The following is a 23,508-nucleotide window of genomic DNA, read 5'->3' as shown; positions in this document are numbered from 1 at the left end:
GGTCCAATAATAGACATCCTTTTTAACGAAAATACCTTTACTGCAATTTTTTTTTTTTTTTTTTTTGCTGTCCGCTGAGTTTCGTTGTAAAGGAGTTTGACTGTATATACAAACATAGGGAAGGGAACAACCAGTTGAGGACAAAATAGGAGGTCAGTTCGGGAGAACAAGAAGAACGTTCCGTGTTCCCTAGTCTCGGGGTTTTACATTATGCATCATCGTCACCAGCTCACTTGCTTCCTAGCCAATTTTTCATTGTCACGACTATGCAAGGCTTAGGGGATAATCCATTAACGAGCAGCTAAGCAACCTTTTGTACTGGTCTCCAAGGCCATGCTCTAAGTCAGTGGGCCATGAAAGTAGCTAGAAGAGAGAGTGAGAAAGAGGATGAGGAACTAGCATGCCCCATACGAGCTAGAACTGTAACGCGCATGCGCACTGCTCTCTCGGCGGATGGATACGGTCAGCGCGGTTTCTTGTTGGCGTCACCAGGTGGCGCCACAGAGTGACATGCTTTCCGTCGGTCGTATGTGTACTCATACTTCATGCTTTTTTATAAAAACGAAAAGTGGTAGACATATAAATTTGGTGTCTATCGATTCCTGAAATATTTCGAGAGCAAGTAAACGAAAAGTTTTTTTTTTTTTGAGATGGCTATAGAAGTTTAATAAAAACCTGTTCAAAGAGGGAGGAGAAAAATTGTGTACTTTTTCCCCTTCGTGACGTCGCCGTAAAATACATAATACATGTATGAGAAATGCAATAACGTTATCCAATTCATCTTGTCATCCTCTTTATATTGAAACCACCCGCGTTAAAATATGCGCGGTGGTTACCGAGAAAGAGCATGAAATATGTTCCATGGGAAATGCATTGGGACGGGGAGCTGGTATGCCCTCTTAAAGAGGCACAAAACAGGTCGACGAATATTTTCCAATTACTATGGTCAATGAAAGAACGTAGCTCAGGATATCTAAGTACCGCATTGTTTTACTTCTAGTGCGGGCCTTTATCACGAAACAATGCAATTCAAAGAGCATAATCCGCGTGAGTCTCCTTATCCTTGGAACCGGGTCATGTCACCATATTCCAACGTATAGCAACACCGAATTCTAGGCGCTGGAGGTGGGGGAAATTTCGCTCTCCTAGCCAATGACGGACGCCACCGACACAAGCTGGAGCTCGCGAGGGAACCGGTTGCACGGATATCGCAGTGACCTCGCGGTGCAATACAACACTGAAAACATAGTGCGCACGTCAAATAGAATATTGAGTGATTTTGGTAGGGTTTGAACTGGCTATCTTGGGTTAGACAAGTAGGAGTATGTTTCGAATTGACCTCGATCTCGATGTTACCACAAAATTAATGTATACATGTCCCACATTCTAAATAGCTGATGATGCGCGACGTCAAAATGACGTGTCGCTATTGTCGCCTGGACATCACAGGGCGGGGCATGAGAGCCAAAGAGTGCAGTGCATGTTCAGTCGGTTTGTAGCCATTATTTACTTTTTTGCGACAAATTTTTTGAAAACGTTCGCCGTCGGCAATCTATCACAATGCATTTAAAAAAAAGTGCGTCTCTATACCTGTTCATTGCCCATTTAACGTCGTACCGCTCGCGCATGGCATATCGGGAACCCTGATACTTTTCGATGCCCCACTGTTGAGGAGTGCTGTTATTGTGATAAATTTCTTCTGATCCACCAAAGGGCGACTAGCAACCACTTCCAGCAGCATAGATATGCAACGAGAGCCCCCACCGCCATCTTCCCTCCCGCGTAATGGACCATTTCCGACAGCGCGTATGCGCATGCCCTGCCCTTGACTCCGCCATCTTTCAGTGGAAAACATCGCTATGGCCCACGTGCGGGAGACTGTCATGTGAGATGATCGGTTTCAAAGTTACGCGGACGTTCGAAGTCTGGTAACGAGTACAATGCGCTTTCACTCTTCCGCATTCTTCTTCCAATATCCTCCTATATCCTACTTTTGCACGCAATGTGCCTGCCCGAAAAGAGCGTCACCATTATTGGGGGGAAAGACACGACGTTCGACATTCCGTCGCCAGGGGCAACGCGAATATGGAAATGGTCCATTGTCACTGTCTTCTTCTCAAGGTTATTCTAGTATGTTTGCTCTACGGGTTTCAGGGCGTGTTCTAGGCGGTACAGTATTAAACTGAACAGATTTGTGATTTTGAACATGCAGATTCTTAATAATCTCTCGGGAGCCCCTGCTTGCTCTGTGAAACCACAAAAAACTACGAAGCTCGATTGCCTTGATGGTCCCGTTTTCGACGACGACGAACGGCAGATCCTGTCTTGTGAAACCGGCTTACGATGCTCATATCGGGATGACGCCGAAATAAATCATGTAAAAATAAAACGTTCAAAAATAAATCTCTTAAATATCAAATTTGCAAAATAAACTCTTCAATATAAATCATGAGAAAATCCACGCTGTCAAAATAAACTCCGAAAAATAAACTTTGAAGAATAAACGCTTCGAAATAAATCTTTTAACATTCGTCGTCCCCGATTGGTGGACAGCCGACGGCTCTACGTCCGCCGCGGAAAATAGTACCCTCCTCGCGCTTGGGGCTAGCCAGGGCTATAACTGTGAACGAGGATTTCGATACACCGGAAGTAGGTTGTCTGTCTGTATGTGATCCGTGACAAGTTTTGCCAACTTAGTAGGGGGGCGGGGGGCTGATATCATTCGGAATGACGGATGCCCGGGAGCGTATTATTCCGTGACGTTCTGTTTTAGCAGTGCAAGTAACGCGCGACATCGGTGTAATATAGTCTAATATAGAGCCGACTATCAGGAGAGTTTGGTATGTTTTCTGATTTTGCGTTTCTGTTTTTCGTGTGCGTGCGCTCTTTCTTGGCCTTTCTTTTACCAGTGCGAATGACCGTCGACGCGCAATCCGTCCACAGCGCTCAGCTGGCTCAAGGATCAAGAGCATACCGGGGTAAATTACTTCTAAAATGTAATTAAATTACATTACTCTAGTTAGAATTTAATTAAATTACATTACTTATTACTGCAATTGAAACGTAATAAGATTACATTACAATTACTACGAAAAAGTAATGACATTACAAAGTCATTACTTTACCATTCCCAGTCAGCCATATACAACCTTAGGATGTCCCATGGAGTAACGACCTCGGATAACCAGACGTCCGCAGGACGTCGGAAAACTTCCCAAGGATGGAAATTGTACTAACATAGTTTGTTCAATGTTACCGCCCGAACCGGTCTACAGGACATCCTGGCCGACGGACAGAGGACACATTTTGGATAATTTGAGGCATGTAGGGGGCTGTTCTGTGGTTATCCTGTGGACGCTGTGGCAGGTTTTTATTGGGTTCTACAGGTAGTATATGATTTGATTTTATTTCTTTATTTTATTTACTTGTGGTAGTTACACAGTAAAGACAGCATATACAGAACAAAGAACGTTTATTACACAATAAGAAACTTCAAAGCGGCACATCTGCGAGTGCTACAGTCCCTTAGACTGGAGGAATGTAGTTGGCGTGTAAGTCAGCTCCCACTTCTTCACTGCAAAAGAACAGGTTTAAGATTTTTCTGGAGCATTCTAGCTATAGCTTTTACAACACTGAGCATAGCTTTATTTTGTCACCGTCAGTTAATTCCATGCGTCGTTCTAGACCTACGCAGATACATATGTCACAACGCAAAATGAACCTCTGAACCCAAATCAGAAATACTACCTGAAAACACTTCGCTATCCGAAATATATTGCACTCTGACAGGATAGGTGTACCCAGTACCCACCTCGATCAGCGATGCCACCGCTTGAGCGAACACCGTTTGTTGTTTGACATATCCGTAGCTGATGTCCTCAGCTGTTGTGATAACCTGGAGACAGCAATATGGCGGCCGGCTCAATTGATCCCTGCTGCCTGACCTGTTGTGGAAGACGACTATGAGCGGCGTCTGCTCGCCGTTCTGTTTTTGCATAGCTTACCTGTCGTACACGTTGCTGCTTCAGCGATACTTTAACTGAAGCGTGCACAAGTACCAACTTGTGTAGCTGACACACTCATCGACGGGCAAACTGGTCAAAACCAACCGCCACGGCCCCCTGCCCACTGTTGCCAGCCGTGAGCTGCTCTCGATTTCGTGCATGATCTCCTACCCCAGTCAAAAATGCGTCGCGGTAATGAACTGCATTTTGGGATCACAAGTACCAATAAAGCCAACTTGTGAGCCAGGTACACTAGATTAATGCTTATTGAAGTCGCAGCACTAATTCTAATCGAATTTCACAGCGAAGTCTTCTGACACGGATGCCCACACGACGTCCTCTGTCCATCCGAAGTCCGTATAGTTCATTGTATAATTTTGGGATATTAGATATCCTTTAAGGGTATCCTACGGAGATCTATAGGACATCGATTCAGGCAGAGTGTTTTGGGATAATAACCGGACATCCGTAGGACAGATGTGGTTGACTGGGATTATTGGCATACATGTTCCCGAGTTTGTGGAAGGCACAAGGGACACACAAGTTGACGAAACTTGCCCTCGCCGAAATTCGAGGAAAAAAATTTATGCTTACAATGTATCAACAGTTAGCTTGTACTGTTCTATTTGTCTCTTCTACATGTCATGCTAGTGTGCCACGTATGACGTATCGTTCCACAATGCAGAGACGAAGGAGACACAGTGTATCACGACAACAGGAAGATTGTCAGGAGGATAGGGCCCGCAAACAATGATTCTACAGGGCTACTAACCGTAGACCTAACAACGTTTGTTTGTGAGTGCCCTGCCTAAGGCAACTGGCTCGTAGAAGGGAATTGACGTTCCACGTGCCGATTGAGTGCGTCACCGTTCATAGTGCCGTTGGAATTATTTTCACTTGCCAGTCCTCCAACTCTCTTTCTGCCAAGTGCCAACACAGAACACACACTCGATTCTTTTGTAAAAAGTAATGAGTAATGTCATTAAAGTTACAGCCCAAATGTAATTAAATTACATTACAAATTACCTAATGTCAAAAGTAATGCGTTACATTACAAATTACCAGAAAAAGTAATTCATTACTGTAATTTCGTTACAGTAATGCTATTACTACCCAGGTATGATCAAGTGTGCGCGCGCGTCGTCGTCATCACTTTTAAGCTGGATATTTCGAAATCCTAAGTTGTTATGTAATTGATAGCAATACAAACATGAGTAAGAAACATCATAATAGCATGTTCCGCCGAAAAGAACATCGTGTCGCCCATACGGCTATCACTACTATGATACGGAGCATTACCTTCCTAAGCCTAACCATGATTTATTTTAACAGCGCTTATTTTGAGGACGTGTATTTTTAAACGGTTTATTTCAGAAAATGGATTTCGAAGGGTGGAATTTTAAGCGTGGATTTTTTAATGTTTTATTTTAAAAGATTTATTTCGGCGTACAGCCCTCATATCTGAGTTAACCCACAACTGTGGATGTGTAATCTCTTGACATTACGTCATGAAGCATTTCTTTTTCTCTTTTGTTTGCATTAGAGAGGCCGAAATTAGGAAAGTTCTTGGTGGGGGCCCACGTGTCCCAATGCAGTTTGTGACTGTATGCTACAAAAATGTTATTGCCAAAGTCTATGCTGCCTATACTACCATGTATAACATGTTTCGTATTATAGACGTCGTCGTTTAATTGCTGCAGATAGTTAAACCCAGTAACTCCAAATATCATATTTGTAGTGGTTTTATGAGAACATTGTTCTATTTAGCTTACTTGAGTCGTATTCAACTTCGTGTTGGCGGTGCGAGGATTAATAATCCCAATAGAAACACGATAGAGTAGATGGTACCAGAATTATCGAATGTATTGCAGTGGGTATAGGTTCTTTCGCGCGATTTGATTGTGTTGTTCGTTAGTGTTTGGCATTAATTTTACACTCAACGTTTCGCTTTCATGTCTCTCGTTGGCATACGTAACACATTGAGGCAAATGCCACATGTTACGGACAATCCAGTACCTACTTAACAGATAACATCATTGCTTCTGCATTACGTCCAATTGTTAGAACACATAATTGCCTAGTCCATGATGATAATGATAATAATAATAATAATAATAATAATAGTAATAATAATAATTCCTAGTATTAACAAGGAGCTGTCAGACATTCGACAGCAGAGGAGAGGAAATAAAGCAAGCGGGAGATGGTTGACAGTTGACACGAATGTTTTCTCTTCTCTCGCCTGTCGAAGGCTTCCTCAGTCAGTTCTCTCATCAGTTCTCTCATGAGGGCTTCCTGTTCTTGTATATAATTGTCATTGTTACTAATTATCAATTCAAACGATAAATAGTAATTTTCTATTTACAGGTGGCGTCGTGGGAACTACAGTGGCATACTACACGCAAGCGGGAAAGTTCGACTCACTGGTTGTCGCCTTCCAGAAAATGCCCAAAGCAAAACGGGAAGAGTTGCGACTCAGACTTAAGGAAATGTATAAAAACTTTGATATGGGTGATCTAATAGCCTTGCTCGTAAAATGTGAAAATCAGCGAAATAACTTCGTAGATATGGTATCTTCATTCACTGAAGAGACTGATGGCGCTAGTCCAGGCAGCACAAAGTCAGAGATAAACAACGACAACCAATAGATCGTGACTATGGCCTGGAGTGATTCGCCGCTGGAGAACAGTACACTTCCCATTAACCGGGAAACATGAGATGTGAGATATGAAACTGAAGTTATGTGCAAGTACAACACTTAAACTCCCCTACACTGGCTGCGCAGCGCTACGTCCCTTAGAAAAACAGTTTTCACCTTTTAGTGGTCCTCTTATGTACTTCTTTTATACCGTGTCACCTTTCTGTGGTTTGCTCCTTCCTTTGTGCAGTGTATACAGACAGTCTACCTACTTCTTGTGCGCTTCCTTTGCCTTTCACCGCTGTGGTCGTTTTAACGACTTGGTACGCAGACTGTTGGTATGCAGACTATTAATGTACTACTATCACTCTAAGAAAAAAAGGAGTAAAACGGGGAGCAATTACAGCTTCTACTCCCCCAGTCTGCAATTGCTCCCCATTTTAGTCCCCTAACCCGATATTTAGTCCCGACATTTACTCCCCGGGAATGCAAATTGTCACTGAACTTCGCGAATGATCTCCTGAATGCGGCAGTCTACGTAAAGGTGTGCCCTTGGTCAATTTGAACAGCATAAGGCTGTAAAACACAGCCAACGTAGCAATTTTCCATCCAGGCAGAGTAAGAAAGAGTCGGCGCTTCTTTCTCCGCAAATTGTGCACTATGTATGGCGCAAGATTTTATATCACTCGATACATCACGGTTGACGGTTTGCTTCAAAGTATTTTCATACATGCAGACGAATCATATACCTGGGACTCTTACAACAGCGCGTGAAATGCAGTCTCCACTCTGTGACATTCATTTACTCCCGCGCATTTGCTCCCCAGAGGGACTATTTTTTGTGGCAATGCATTTTGTCCCCAAAAGGAGTAAAAGTACTCCCTGTTTTCTTAGAGTGTACAATAAAGCTTTCATGCTGTTCATTACGCGTATGGCAATAATTTCGAATGATTACTGATTACATTACACCTTTGTGACATTGACTTGACCTTGACCGCAAGACCACCTGCGGTCAAGATCACTTGCAGTCAGTTTATACAAGCGACATGTCAGAAAAAGTAATAAATTCTTATATTCACTAAGAAAGAAGTACCAAATTTCTGATTAACAATTGTATCGCAGAGAACTTTACAATTAAGGCACTGCAGATGTTTGTGCAATGGGGCAGCATCAGTGAAATTCACAGAAATTCAAGCATCACAGTGAGTGAAACAATTCTTCATACCAAAGTTCAGACTGACTCATGACATGACTCATGACAAGCTCCAAACTGACGTAGCTCCGCTCTGCACGCGAGTTCCCCGCTCGGCTCATCGTCCTCCTCGTCGTCCTCAGCTCCTCCCCGTTTAAGTCAGCTCCGGTTCCCTCAGCCGAGCGCTGCACTCTTCAGAGCATTCACCGTTACGTCTTGGGCCGCACTTCTCGTGTTGATGTCACCTGTCGCCGCCTTCCCGCAACTGTTATCATGTCCGCCGAGATTGCCAGACAGACTGAAAAATGTTCAGAGTTCACGGGGACCGTCCGGGACACCCTTGTCAGAGTAAGGAGTCCACGTAGTACACCCAGCACGGCAAATCCGTCACATGTACAAGGGACACACGCAAAGCTCAGCAACTTCACCCTGGGCACATTCCAGCGGAATCACGGCTCACGTTAAATGGATCAACACACCCCTTCAAAATAACACACCCACTTAGCTAACCCAACCCATTTGACCTAACAAGCTACCCCAGTACAAAGCAATCCCCCTTTTCTACCCTTCCTTCGGAACAGGTGGCTCACCCCTGGGTAGTGTATCAGCAACTACAATAGTTTCACGTCGGATGTGTGTGATAGTCAACTCATACTTTTGAAGCGCCAGCGCCCACAGAGTTGAACGGGCACTCGATGATGCTGAACGGGCGAGGAACACCAGTGGATTGTGGTCAGTTTTGACCGTGATATGCTTCGCATACACCCATATACAGGGTGTCCCAGAAAACGTGTCATTCAATTATAATAAAAAAACTACGCCACCTAGAATCATGCGGTCAACAGCATTTATTCTTATTAGGTTTTTGCCACCTCCTAATGTGAATGCCATGTACTCCAAGTTTAATTACGTAGATATTTGCGAACTGAACTCAGAAATTTGCCAAGGGAATGTCACTTTTTTACCCCACCAATATGAAGAGCTTGCCGAATTCACTCAAATTCATGGTAATTGACAGTGATATTCACGAGCTATCCCATCGGAAAAAATAGCCGAATATCATGCTTTTCGCGGCACGGACCATAACGCGCGATGATTTTTGAGCGCAATCGCTCTCAGTGCGACGAAAGGAGGTTCCGAAGCCAGCCCACAGAGTGATAGTAGAAAAAGTAACAGTTCCTAAAATTGGAAGAGGGAAAGCATTGTCCCAGCGAAAGTCGGACGTGATAAGCCGTGCCTGTTTTATCTCTTTCTGCGATGTCGGGGAGGGCTGGGTTTCCACCCTCCTTTCGTCGGACTGACAAAGATTGCGCTGAAAAATTCAGCGTGCGCTATTCTGTGCGACCTCCGTAGAGCATGATGTTCGGCTATTTTTGCTATGAGATAGCTCCTGAATATCCCTGCCAATTATCATTAATTTGACTAAATTATACATACTCTTCACATTGGTGGGGTAAAAAAGTGACCTTAACTAGGCAAATTTCCGACTTAAGCCATCCGCCGGAAGCTGCCGTTTACGCATGGTCCAGGGAAAATGGCGGGCGCCCAAACCACGTGATCCCCAGGAGCCACTCACAGCGTCTCCGCTGGCCAGCGCGAGAAAAAAGCTGGGGCCCAGTGCGCATGCGCAGACCGACCTCCTTTACCAACCTCCTTCCCCTTCTCTCCTCAGGTTTTTCGTCTCTCCTCTTGTCCCCCTTACCCCCCCCCTCCCCCCAGCCTCGTCCGTTTGTCTTCGGCGCTTGCTGTCTTGCTGTAGAGCAACGATCATGCTGTCCCAAAGCAGACAATAAAAAAGCGATGGTGTATGACAAATCAACTTTACTCTCGGAAACTCGGAAACTACCTCGAAAAAGCTACAGTACATATCTTTTTATGTCTTGTAACAGGCTTCACTGGAGGTTTAGGTGCTTCGACATCGAAGGGCAGTTCAAAAGCCAGTGCTGGGCTATGTGCGTCGTTGTTGCCGATGGCTGCGGGAGAACTAAAACAAAACAAAAAGTATATTGATGATCCGTAACTCTGCACGAAAACCACTGCTATGATAGGCAATCGATCTTGATTTCGTATTTGAACACCAAGGCATTTGTCACGAATGTTCGTATTTCACAGTGAATGAACGGCTGCGACGCGCATCAGGGGCAACTAGCATAACACATAATTTGATTAACGGCATATCAGAAACGTACAAGTTACGGCAATGCACTGCACAATGAAACGCCGCTAACGTACCGAGTGACTCGTAAATGTTGTACGTAATACACTTAACGTGATGAACCTGCATTACTTCCTTCAGTCACAAAAAAGTAATCAGACTTGTCCTACCGTTCACCTGCAGTACGTCGGAAAGAGTGCAGACTTCCTCTCTGACGATTTCTGCGTCCTTTGGAGGTGCAGGGATTCCATCACATGTTCGTCTTCCCGCTGTTGTGATGATGAGGTGGATGTGCCATTCCGTTCTCACATTAGCAGTTCGCCACAATCTAAATCTAAAGCATTCAAAACCCTCAGTCTGCGTGCACAACGGTTGCAGTCCGAGAGAACACGCGTGGCCGAACAGACGTGATTCTCCTCCGTTCGACTGCTTCCGTTGAGCGGTTCGCGCGTTCGGAATTCGGATGCTCGCTCCTCAGTCAAATGACTCTCGCCCGAACAGCGCAAAGGAAACTGACGCCAGTTTTTTAGACCAATGAGCATCCAAATATTTATACATATATTGCGCAGCCAATCAGAGATCTTCCGCGTACGCGCGCCGGCGGGACTGTGCCGACTGAGGTTGGTATTCAGGTACAGAGAGACGAGGACGACATCTGCGTTACGACGGGCGTTACCGAAGACCAAAGTTTGCCACCCTCGTTTCCTCAAGAAGAGGAACCAGCAGAAGACGAAGAAATTGGTGCGCAAAAGGAGCACGGACCGAGTAAAGAAGGAAGCACGTCGGATTTGCTGCCACCGATGACTCTCGGAAATACACTAATAGAAGACGAGGAGACGACGGAGCCTCTTCAGGTGCCGGACAGTGCGATGGAGTACGAGTCAGCGGTGGGTGCATTAAAGCGGGGCCCGCCAACTTCAAAGGACTCTGTCTCATCAAGTGGTTCGGCTCCTATTGGCATGCACAGTCTGCCTGGACGACTCGGTGAGCTTCCCAGTAGAGGAAGAGGGTTAACAAAAAAACCAAAGAAGTCTTAAGTTATGGGTTGTAGTACATTTAGAACAAGTTGGTACGGGATACTTGGCCTTATCTTACTGAGTGTTACATTCACTGTTGCTACATTAAATTGTAAAGGACTGAGGGCAGAACGGAAACAGAGGTACTTAAAGGAACTGGTGAATAGACTGAATATAGATATTTTGTGCCTACAAGAGACGCACTTTTGTTGTGTAGAAGATGTGAAAAACTTTCAAAAGGTTACGAACTTCGTGTCTGTGCACAGTTTTGGAAGCAGAAGAGCACGCGGTGTTGCTATCTCTCTATCTGGAAAGTTCCGGGGGATGATTAACATGTTTTCGCGCGACGATGAGGGGCGTATCGTGACGGCTGATATCAGCTTAGATGGGAACGTGAGAAGAGTTATGTGCGTTTACGCGCCGGTGGAAAACGGGCCACGTAATGAATTTTTCCGCACTTTGGATGCTTTTATTATCGGTGCTAGCCAAGTTATCATCGCCGGAGATTACAATTGTGTTCTCAATGAGCGGTTCGATAGAACGGGAGGCCAGACTGAGCCTCAAACTTGGAAAGCAAAAGAACTTAACCGTTTGCTGAATGCATGCGGGCTAACTGATGTGTGGTCCGAGGTACATGGTAATACAAGTGGTTTTACTTTTCACGCTCAGGGAAGAAGCGTGCGGCTAGATCGGTTTTATGTTTCCAAAGCATTGAGTGAAATGATAATGGATTGTGAAGTGTTTCAAGTGGGAAACAGTGCTCTGTACATGTCTGATCATTGTCTAGTGGTGTCTACGTTTAAAAATGAAACTGGTTTTGGAAGGCTACCAAATCGGTGGCGCCTTAATGTAAACTTGTTGCGAGATAACGAGGTAGTCGACGACATTAAGAGGTATCTATCAGAAAAAATAGAGGAAAAGAAGTTCACGCATGAGTGGTGGGAGGATGTTAAAATGGGGGCCAAAGAAATATTTCAGAAATGGGGAAGGAAAAGGTCGGCAGAAAGACGACATGCCATTTACTCCATCAGATGGGGTCTTAGATATCTGAGAAGCACTGGGCTTGGGTCAGCGGTTCAGCAAGAAGCTTACAAAGAATTGCAGGAGGATCTTAACTCTTTGCTGGTTAAATCTTCTTGGGGAGTCAGGCCAGAGAGTGGCCAAGTAGTTCCCACTCTGCGGGAAGGTAACTCAAAACGGTTGCGTAGAGAGAGGCTTGGACTCAGTGCAATAATGGATGAGAATGGAACTAAGCAGGTTATGCAGGACGAAATTGAGGAAGTCTGTGTCAGGTTTTATGAGAAACTGTACTCTTCTCATGAGGTAGACGAAGAGGCTTGGCAGAAGCTCGAGAAGATGATCCCAAAGATCGATGGAGGCTATGAACTTTTTGAAAAAGAAGTTAGTACAAGTGAGCTAAAGGAGGCGCTGTCTTGCCTTGCTGATGGCAAAAGCCCAGGAGCGGATGGATTACCCGTAGAATTTTATAAGGTGTTTTGGTCTTTCATTGCATTACCGTTGACAGAGGTATTGCGAGAAAGTTTGAACGAAGGCTCCTTACCTCCATCAATGCAGTTTGGAGTTATTAAGTTGATATGCAAAGACAAGAAAAGAAGCACTGACTTGAAGGCTTGGCGACCGCTAACCCTAATGAATTTAGACTACAAATTATTGGCCAAAGTGTTGCAGTTGAGACTTTCTAAAGCCATGGCGACCTTAATTTCTCCTGTCCAGGTTTGCTCTGTACCCGAGAGAGGGATTCAAATGCATTTAAGCGCTCTGAGGGACCTTTGTGCCGTTGTTAAACGTAAAAATATTCCGGCGATGTTGGTCACGTTTGACCAAGAAAAGGCCTTTGACCTTGTTGGACACGAATACCTTTTTAGGCTTTTAGAAGCTACAGGCTTACCCCAAACCTTCAGGCGCTATGTGGAACTTCTGTACGTGGGTGCAAAGAGCGCGTAGACGTTAATGGGAAGCTGACTCGCCCCTTTGGGATGCGGTCAGGAGTGAGGCAGGGGTGCCCCCTCTCCCCCCTGTTGTATGTCTTATGTATTGAGCCATTGCTACGTTGGCTTGCCTCAAATCCGAGCATTGCCCGAGTGGCGCTGCCGGGAATTGGTTCGAAGCCTACCCTGTTCGCTTATGCAGACGATTTGACCATCTGCACGTCTGACACAAAATCTGTGGAGGAAGCTCTGGACGTTATGGATGTGTACATGAGAGCCTCCGGGGGAAGGCTAAACAAAGCAAAGTCCTCTATTGTGGCAATAAACGGCGCAGTCGGTAGGACTGCAGTTGGAGACATCCCGGTGGTGCAAAGCACGAAGGTGCTTGGGGTTCACTTTGCAAGGGGCGGAGCGTCAGGAGAGTCCTGGAAAGAAGTTGGCGACACACTACAGAGTCTCAGAGAAGAATATAAAGGGGTTCTAGTAAGCTTTGGTGAGAAGCGTCAGTTTATTGTAAGCCATATGCTATCAAAGATTTGGTACCTTGGAACGTGCTTTCCCCCGTCAAAGAAAACGGCCAAGGTTTTGACGAGGATTGTGATGTCTTTCTTTTGGGAAGGCAAGTGTGAGAGGGTTAAACGTTCTGTAGTGCAGGCGCCTGCTGTTTTTGGCGGATTTGACATACCTGACATAGGTCTCAAGTGCGACGCTTTGGCCATGGCCCAAATTTGTAGAATCCTAGATGATGATGACCATATCGCGAAGCCTTTGATGCTTTATTGTATGGGCACCGGGAGTCGAGTGTTTTCGGGTTCCCTGAACCACACGGTTCCAATGGCGGAAACGCCAACGGTTTTCTATTCGGGAATCATAAGGCATGCAAGCATTGTTCAGCAAGCTGTTCCCTCTGGAAGTTTGGCGTACATGCGTACGAACGATTTGTTCCATGAGCTGTACAAAAGATTTGGCATGAATGACATAAGGATAGCGCCCTTGGAAAATAGGGGACTTGTGGTATCGAACTTGCTACAAGGGGACAGAGCCGATATCGCTTGGGAGTTGTCCCACAATATACTGCCTGTTAACACTCGACTTTTTAGGTTCCATTTTGTGTCCTCCATGAACTGCGATGTGTGCGGTGGTATCGAAAACCACCGTCATGTGTTTTTTGAATGTGTTCTGGCTGAAGCTTTGTGGCGCAAGGCCGCTACTGTATTCCGTGTACCACGAATAATCTATGAAACTGTACTGTACTCCGACCCACTCCCTGTTACTACTGGCCGAGTTCCGTCCTTCGTGCTCCTCATGGGAGAGATAAAATATGAAATATGGACATCAAGAAAGAGGAGGATATATGGAGGAACCAGTGAATCACTTCGGAAATCGTCCTTTTATATTGGGTTGAACATCCGTAAAAAGTTACAAGCCGAGTTGGAGACACTTGATGAACTGGATTTTAAAAGGCGATGGAAAAAACACAGGCTTCTGTTCTCCATAGCAGAGAAGAAAGTGAAAGTTAGCTTTTAGTGCTGAGGGGCTTTGGACCGCGTAATTCTCGCAAATGGACGGAACTCTACCGGTGGCGGAGATGGTGATTGCCTTTGTGGCTTGCTTGCTTATTTGTCTGCACTATAGTGTGTGTGTAATAGTGATTTTGTAACGGCTTCTTTGTGATGAAGTTCGATCGTGGTAGCTTGAACACGTGAATTGTACAGTGTATTTTATTTTCACAATAAAGCTGTTCTTATCAGCTTAATATCTGATATGGGATCCAATGGAACCCATGATATTAACGCTATTTTTGTAAGCAGACGGTGTGGTCGAGGCTAGCTTCGCCACTGTCACGGGTTGTCTCGGCATTGCACTACAGCCGAGTTCAGCCCACGTTTTTAAATCAAAAAACAGTAACAGTAACTTTCTATAGGCGCGTTTACATGAAGGCGACATAAGTCGACTGGGCGAGATAGGTCGGTCTCCCCTCTCCATGTAAACCCGCCTACATCGACCTAAAGTAGACGTCGACACAGCAGAAATAAGTCGCTACGTTGGGGTAGATCAGACGACTGGAGTCGTCTCGCCTTTGCCATGTAAACCCTGCAAGTCGACTGTGCCGACAGTTTCCGCTACGTCACAACCGCATCTGCCGCCGTGCTCCGCCCACAACACAGAAAATAAACATGGCGACGGACGCGGTTGACGTTCCCGCCGGTGCAAGCGTTTCAAGCCAGCAGCATTGGGCATCGACTGGGCCGTTGGTAGAAGGCTTTAATGTTTATGGGCGAAGTAAAGGAAGTCACACACTGAGAGTGAAATGCAGTATGCAGTATGAAATTGCAAAGTGACCACTTTAGTGCCTTGGCGGCGCTGTCATCGACTGAGTCGACCGAACTGCCCGGCGGACTAAGGCGCATCGCTTCCTGCCATGTAAACCGTCCCAAGTCGATCTTTGCAATCAGTCGACTGTTGCTTTCAGTCGACGTATGCGCCCATGTAAACGCGCCTTATGAAACTTTAGAACCAAAGCTCTGCTCTTAAGTTACCGCCTGACTTAAAAACAGGTGCACCATAGCGTACCTATTCAAGATATGATTGCAAACTATAGGTCAGGGAGGTCGGACAAATAAATACTTCAACGTACAGTGTACAAGACACCGTAGGATTTGACTTCAGTGACAGGAAGGGGTCCTGGAACCGCAGAATTGTCTGCTATCGCTTCTCGGCCAGGCCCCAACAGGTGCCATAGAGCCCATTGATTGAGGAAATTCACACAACCCTGGGCACGCAACCAATCAAATCATCAGGGTTTGCACCCCACGTGACATAGAATTGACCAATCAGTGATACGTTGATTTGGATTGTTCTCTGGCCACCATTTGTGCTTGATCTGGCTACATTGCTGGATTTTGGCTACCTTTGGGGCTTGGCGGCTGCTTATTAGCCGTTCACTATTCGTAAGATGATTCGTAGTAGCAGACTGAAAGAGACAAGAGCGAGCTTCCAGCGAAACAGCGTTTTATTTGACGGAACAAGAATCAACGAATGTACAGAGAAGTGCACGAACAAATAAAGTTTTCACGGCAACAGTACACTCTTTGGATACATGTTGAAATGAAAAGGTAGGAAACGAAATAAAAAAGGAACCTGAGAGTGAACAGTACAAGCGCGAGTAAGAATTGCTAGATTTAGAGTCCTCTACTACAGTGCTACAGTGTTGTAACGTACCATCCTGACGGGCATATTCGCGCTGGGGCAGTTACGTAGAATTCTGAGGGATCATGAATCGATACCATTTTTTTGGGGGGGGGACCTTGTTTGTGTTTGTCCTTTTTTTGTCCCCTAGTCTCCGGTTTTTAAGTTATGGATCGATAGCATATTGTGTCATCTATGAAGAATTTAAGAGTGATTCAGAAAGTGTGTGTTTTTATGGGCAAAACAAAACTCTTCATAAACCGTACGTTAAAATCTTCGTCAGTACGCTGGCGCTGTTCGCCATTCTTGTCAGTGATTTATGCAGACCCCCCTACATCCCTTAAAATTTTGCTCACAGCCTCCCAAATTTTTCACCTTGCCCCCTCTGCGGGGGTCTTGCGGCTCAACAACGCCTAAATTACGTTCTTTCTGACCCATGATGAATTATGACCCCCTCCCAGTTTTTCGCGACACAACCCAGCCCTGACTTTCTGTATAAACCACTCATTCTTATGGTAGTGTTAGTAACAGGAGCCACATAAAAGGTACTGCCTGTCTGGAACACAAAGGCCGCGAAAACACAGCCACTTTTTTTTTACTGTTTCCATTAGAAACAGTCACCTTGTATACCATGGAGCATGTGATGGACATTTCTGCTTGCCAGTCAAAGTGTTAGTGGTGAGAAGTTTGTGTTTAGAAATGGAAAAAGCAACTTCACATTAGGACTCGGAAGCACCAACAAGTTTAATGTTTGTAAACACAAGTTATTTACTATTAAAAAAGTGAAGAAAGGCCCACAACAGACAAAGAATATCAGGAGGTGGCAGGAGACACAGAACAGAATGTATGCACAAGGTGGAAAGGATGCACATAACAAAGTAATTAACTTACTGTCTACAGCTTGGACAATGGAGGTCAGTGTGTATGAACGGCTGGTATAAAATACATACAGCACATTACTTGTTATATACAGAAATAGGTGTGCAGATTGTTTTACTTGATAGGTACATATATGTGCGTGCAATTGTGACTAGAAGGCAGACTCTTGGTCCTGCCGTGCAAATATCGCGCTATATACAAGATTATGCTAGATGCTGAATGCAAGATTAGTGTAACATATACAACAGTGCATGTGGAACACGCTATAACAGTTGCAGAAACATTAACAGTTGCATCAGATGTCAATCAACTTCCACAGCTGTGGTGGGGTGAGCATACAGCAGTATCAAAGGTATAATCTGTGACAACAAACAGAGAAACTTGACTAGAACCTGACTAGAAGTAGTACAATGAGATTTATAAGCCATACACGTGTACAGCTCAAATTTGTTAAGTGTTCAACAGCGAGGGATGAGCGATGTGCAAGACTGCATATGCTGCTGGCATATCATCAAGGTATAGCATGAGTAATTTCCATGTACACGGGACATGTCAAACACTGTGGTTACTGAGTGCCTCAGCAACGAGATTACAAAACTGTGTACGCGCAAGTCCTGCCACCTTGGCAAGCAATGAGGTAGTACAAGATTCACACAAATCCTACACGTCAAATGGTGCAAAACGACCAAAAACAGGGAAGTGTCAGGAAAAGCGGCTGGAAACAGATTACTTCAGAGGAGACTGTCCAGACCCAGGACATGCAATAAAATGTGTCCGACGACACTTACTTTCGCACAATTCAGCATCAATTCTGAGCTGAGCTTCTTTTGTCAATGAAATCAATAAACAAATGATGTGTTTAGTGCATCATTTACCATGCACTGAGCAACCACTTCTCCTTATTAAGTTACTGCTTCAGTTATGCTTCGATTGCTCACTAAGAACATGTTAATTAACAGCATTGTTCATTAAGATCTGGGGCCAGTCTTGAACTGCACGTAACGACCGGTATAGCTCTTTTCCAAACATTGCACACTCAACCGAGCACTTGGCAAGCATTACGGGATAGCAAAAAGTTGAATATCTAGACCCAGAACATTCGAGAACAAAAATGAAAAAAGTTTTGAGTGAAGACGATGATGCTTGAGACAATGACGGAGGTGAGCTTGTGGAAAAAATTCAAGAGAATCAAACCTGAGCTTCAGGCAGGATATGGACAGAAATGAACAGAACAGCTGGAGTGATCTGTGTTGTTCATTTCTGTCCGTGTCCTGCCTGAAGCTCAGACAGTTATCACGACGGTGCCAGCTTTTTGCGCTTCCTGTCCTCAGCTCGCTTGCGTGCATTTTCTCCCACTTCCCTGTTTCTTTGCCGTAAGTATTGATATATTCCGCTCAAGGTAAGCATTAACATAAACCTAGTCTGACACGTGATGCTACAAAAGGGACCCTCTATCTGGCTCATCAAAGTGTCCAAGATATGTTGCCTTATTCTTTTCCTCTGTGCAGCAATTTTAAGTTCTTCTTGCACAAGTCTCTGTGCCTTGGACACACACTGGAACAGGGAGTCTGATGGCATACAAGAGAACCTACCAGAAGCCTCAGAATCGCTTTGCAAGTATGCAAGCAACACCTCAGCTCTTTGGAGTCCCTCACCTACATCCTTCAACAAGTTTGGGCACTCAGTGCACTTAGATTTCTTTAAAAAGGAGTGTACCATTTCCCCCGCGTATGCATACTGTGCATTAGCCTCCACAATATCAGGTGGCTCTTGCACAGCATGCATCACATGTTCAAGCTCTTTTTCATCAGCTGCAGACAATTGCTGTGAGCCAGATGGTTCAGAGGGAATGTTTGCAGCTGAGGAAACCGGCATACGCAGAAGTTCTTTCAGGAGTTCAGTCGTATCAGCCTCGCAATTCCCTCTGCTGGGAAGATTCGAGAGTCTCCCCACGAGGGTGTGCTTGAGGCCTGCAACGAACTGAAACGCGTTGGGCGTCTCGTTGCACCCGTGCATCTGCCGGAATTGCCCAAACATATTCTCCAGGGGGTCCTGGTTAAGCCTCCGTGTCAGCAGATATTCAAAACCAAAATTTTGGTGAAGGTCTTCCCACAATGCAAGCACTGAGCGAATTGTGATTCGCCGTCCCCTTACAGTAGGAGGTTGCCTATCACTGACGAACTTCCACTGTGCAATCCATTGGACAGCGGACTCGAGTAACTCCTGATGCTTGGTGGATTCCTGCATAGCATATCGCATCTTTTTGTCGTCACGTCGTTCGATAGATGAGCTGTTCAAACAATCAAACAGCACATCCATCTTCAGGAGGAATTCCGAGGTCGCAATGCCTGCTGGATGCATACGCCCCATGCCAATCAGGGTAGCGATCCCAGTGGAAACTCGGTCGCTTAGCACTTGCACTGCAAGTTTAACCTTCATACGACTAAAGGGTGAAGGCTGAATGTGGTTGTATGTTAATTTGGGTACCCATCGAGTTGTTAATGGGTAGTCTGATTCATACAACTCCTTGATGAAAGACCACTGAACTCTCTGTTGACAACCTCCAATCTGAAGATCATGCTTCAACAGAAGGTTCCGTGTAGTTTTCATCAGGTGAGGTGGGTCAAAAACAAAGTATACTTTGGAGCCATTAACTGTGAAATATGGTTTTGATGGGGAAATCTCAAGCTTTCTTGACAATGCAATGTTGCTGGCACCCTGGTCGCATACAACCACTTTCACAATGATATCCATTGTCTGAAGCTGCCGAATAAGCTCTTGAATCAAGTCATTAAGTGTATCTGCTGACACAGTTGACTTCGAAAAGAGGTAAGGGTTGGACCCAGGATCTTGATATCCCCGAGAGCACAACAAGCAATGCTGAATTTGCCATCTGAGGGTTCCTCTCCTTTCCTGTGTCTGCAAATCCATAAATTTGGTCTGATCGATAATCATACTGCAAATGCTCCTTCAGAGACATTTCGTCAAATATCAGTGCACATACTCTGTCTTTTGGAGGTAGCCCTACGAATCTTTCCTTCAGTCCATCAAGGACTGTAGGCAGGACTCCAGGCTCCATGTTAATTTCTTTTAGCCAATTCCTGAGGGAACTCTCTGATGGCAAAGCCAGAATTTTGCCCATGAAGCGGTATGCCTGAGGGCTCTTGAAGTGCAAGTTAAGTGCCACCCCCCTGAATTGTCGTGGCCACCTACGCCCAAACTTGTTCAAGGGCTGCAGGTACAGCTGGGTGCGGAATATGTCAAGAGCCCCCTTTGACAGGTATTGTGACGCACCCTGAACCACCTCACTCCTTGACAACCCACCGAAGCGAAACGGTGATCTACGCTTAAAGAGGGACCTCCTGAGGTTGGCGTTTCGCATCTGCAATTTCCGAATGAGGGAGGCTGTTCCTGCTGTCTTGTCTTGATGTGGACGTCCAGGTGTGGAGGTTGGAGCGACTGAGTCCACAAAAATACCTATAAAAACGAAGGCAATTATAAACAGCCCAATATGTCTGACAAATGAAACTTGCCTATCAAGCACAGGGTAAATCAATGCTACTCGTTATGCATCAAGTACACCACCTACACCATATTGATGTACTTACTCAAAATATGTATTGTTCTGCAGAAAGTAAGCAACATAGCAACGAGTCAGAGGAAGGGGAAAGTCACACAAACGTAAACCTCTAAATCAGAATATTCGACATTTCTCTGGTATAACTTACAGCGGGGGTCAAGGAGGGAAGTAATAGGCAGAGGAGGGTCTTCCCACGAAACGTCTGGGGAGTCAGCAGTGCTTGTGCCCGGTGAGACTGAGCCACTGGTGCTGGGCATGGTGCCTGAAGGCAGCAAGTATGCCAATGTGAGCATGTAATGCGTAATTTTATTAATGGTGACACAGACTATTCGTCAGCTTGAGACACAAAAACAATAATGAACAATTCCTTTCATTATAACTAATTCTGTGGTGCAGTGTTGACGCCAACAACAGATGCGATGCTCCATACCTCTGACAACCTATCAGGCAACTTTGTATGTGCTGGAAGTAAAGATTGACAGAACGCAAGACGAACTTACTGCCACGCGCTGCGTGCTGCTGGGGGAAGTGGACATCACGTCCAGGCGCTGCAGATGGAGAACCTGCAGTACGGTCTGAGCAGCCAGAGAGAGCCTCTGCAAAAAGAAGCAACAGATGATGCTCTGCTTTCATACCAACTGACCACTTCTCCAACTCCCTTCTAAGGAAGCAAAAGGAAAGCCCAAAGATCTACGTCAGAAGACATGAGTATTAACCTCCCACATTCTGGGATGTGTACAGCAGAGGAATTGACTGATTTTCTTCAGAAGTGACTTACCACTAAGGTCTTCAGTGGCAGTGACAGGTGCACTCTATAGTCGTGTCGCTGGAAGATGTGGTAGGGCCTGTCTGTCTTCTGAACTTCCACAGCTGGCAGGAGAAAACACGATACCCGATGTGCTGGGTTCACCAAATACGTCTGCAGCGTCTCCCGCACGTACAACTCCTGAAATTGGCGAGTATACAAGTATGAGTATCGCTGGACAGTAAACTTGGGGCTTACAGTTAGGGCAATGGAAGCCTTGAGATGTTTATGACTGACCAAGCTGCTCTGCCTAGTTCACTGTTTACTTTTCACTTGACATGGAATTGTCCCTCACCTGGCTGCACTGGAGCACCCTTCAATGATAGACTGGGTATGGCTGACCGCTTCAGCTTTGTTTTTTGTTTGTTCTTGAAGCAGTCAGGCGCAAAGTGCGGGGCACACAGCCTCAGGTTTCTCAGCTGCGCAGGACGGAGATTGGTGAGCTCGGGGCGTCCAGCAAAGGCTATCCATGCCGCCTTCCTGCATAAGCGTACGATACGAAATCAACTACTCGCCGACGTGACAACTTATCGGCACGGAAGGAACAAACGAAGCTTCTACTGTATCTCAATTTGAGTCGTCTAGTTCCAATCATTCACTCGGGCCCATCCTTTTGGGTACAAAGTTAACGTGCTAACAGTGAAGATAACGGAGGGTAGCACTACTCCGATGGTCAAAGATAACCAAATAGAGCAAGTGCATGCATACCTGTCGTCGTCGGGAAACCTGAAGAATGAATGGTCGCTGTTGAGGTTTGTCGAGGTACATCCTTCTGCCTTGCAGTATACAGTGGCGTGGCGTCTTACCGTTACCAACTGTTCCATGTTGAAGGGCCTTACTTAAATTACTTAAATTAAGAGGTTACACGCATATTTACAGGCATATTTACAAGCATATTTACAGGCGTATGTACAAGGAACGAACGCCGACACGAAGCCCCAAGAGCAGCCAAAAAAGTCAGCAGTGTAGCCAGGATATAGACGAACGGTGACCGTAGAACAATCCAAATCAACGTATCACTGATTGGTCAATTCTATGTCACGTGGGGTGCAAACCCTGATGATTTGATTGGTTGCGTGCCCAGGGTTGTGTGAATTTCCTCAATCCATGGGCTCTATGGCACCTGTGGGGGCCTGTTCTCGGCCTTCTGTGGCTAAGATAAATTTTGTAGTATCTGTTCTGGGTATATGTTCCGTGTGCTGGAGGTGGCTGGCTTTCCTCCCGTAGTGGTGGGCTGGATTAAGGCCCTATACAGAGATTCCTCTGCCGTGGTCGGCGTGAACGGGGGCGTCTCCGGTAGGTTCCCCATCATGACCGGTGTGCGGCAAGGCTGTCCTTTGTCCTGGCTGCGTCGTGGTTCCTGAGCAAATACTGGTATCACGGGACAGTTTGCCTTCCTCCTCGTCAGGTTTTCCTTGCAGCAATTCGTACGGCCTTTCGGTTCATCTGGGGCAACGGAGCTGAGTGGGTATCCCGTGCACGTATGTACCAGCCGAGAGAGGTTGGCGGTTTGCGGGTTCCGCACGTAAAAATCAAGTGTCTTGCGCTCGGGATAAAGGCAATTTTCGACGGCCTTAGTGACCCTGGCCACCCCGCCCACGATCTCCTGCAATACTGCTTAGGTCCAGACGTACGTCTGTTTCGCCCGCTTGTGCAGAATAGACCGCGCTCTGAGTTTGTGGTCTCGCACTTGAGAGAGTACGTTTTGAACGTCCGTCGCCTACGCGCATCATTCCCGTCGGAGGATTTCTTTGTCTGGTCCGTCAAGCACTTTTATGCCGCTCTTCTGGAGCTCCTTCCGACGGCGAGCTCGGCTGTGCCTCGCCCGATCGCGTGGCTTCATATTACGGCCGGCTGGTTGGATGCGCGCCGTGCAAGCTTGCAGTGGCGTCTTGCGCACGACGTTTTACCTCTCAGGGACAGGTTGTCCCGCTTTGGTTTGACCAGGCCTTTTTGCCCTTTCTGCCCTTCCTTTGAAACGTCGGAGCACGCTTTTCGCAACTGTCTACTCCCCGATTTTTTGTGGCACAAGGCTGAGGTGCTTTACGGCATTCCGTTCATTCGGTGGAGCACGGTCCAGTTACTGAGCTCGCTCCCAGTT

General features: G+C 45.8%; 1 protein-coding gene, 1 long non-coding RNA gene and 1 pseudogene across 2 annotated transcripts in view; all 3 read left to right on the top strand.

Moving 5' to 3' along the window:
- The window catches only part of LOC135372548 (uncharacterized), a 67,313-nt gene extending 59,748 nt beyond the window's left edge, over positions 1-7,565 (top strand). Inside the window, exon 2 of the long non-coding RNA XR_010416025.1 lies at positions 6,372-7,565. This is a non-coding gene — a long non-coding RNA (uncharacterized LOC135372548). The remainder of the gene's footprint in view (positions 1-6,371) is intronic.
- Positions 7,566-13,002: 5,437 nt separating this feature from the next.
- LOC135388914 (uncharacterized) lies at positions 13,003-14,481 on the top strand. Its single transcript, XM_064618795.1, has one exon. The coding sequence runs from the start codon at positions 13,003-13,005 to the stop codon at positions 14,479-14,481; it is 1,479 nt and encodes a 492-aa protein (XP_064474865.1).
- Positions 14,482-14,672: 191 nt separating this feature from the next.
- Positions 14,673-14,844, top strand: LOC135380107 (U2 spliceosomal RNA; annotated as a pseudogene).
- Positions 14,845-23,508: the final 8,664 nt, after the last annotated feature.

Source organism: Ornithodoros turicata, chromosome 1 (assembly GCF_037126465.1).
Source record: "Ornithodoros turicata isolate Travis chromosome 1, ASM3712646v1, whole genome shotgun sequence".
Lineage (NCBI taxonomy): Eukaryota > Metazoa > Arthropoda > Arachnida > Ixodida > Argasidae > Ornithodoros > Ornithodoros turicata.
Note: the sequence above shows the minus strand (reverse complement) of the source record. Positions and strands in the feature narration are given on the sequence as shown.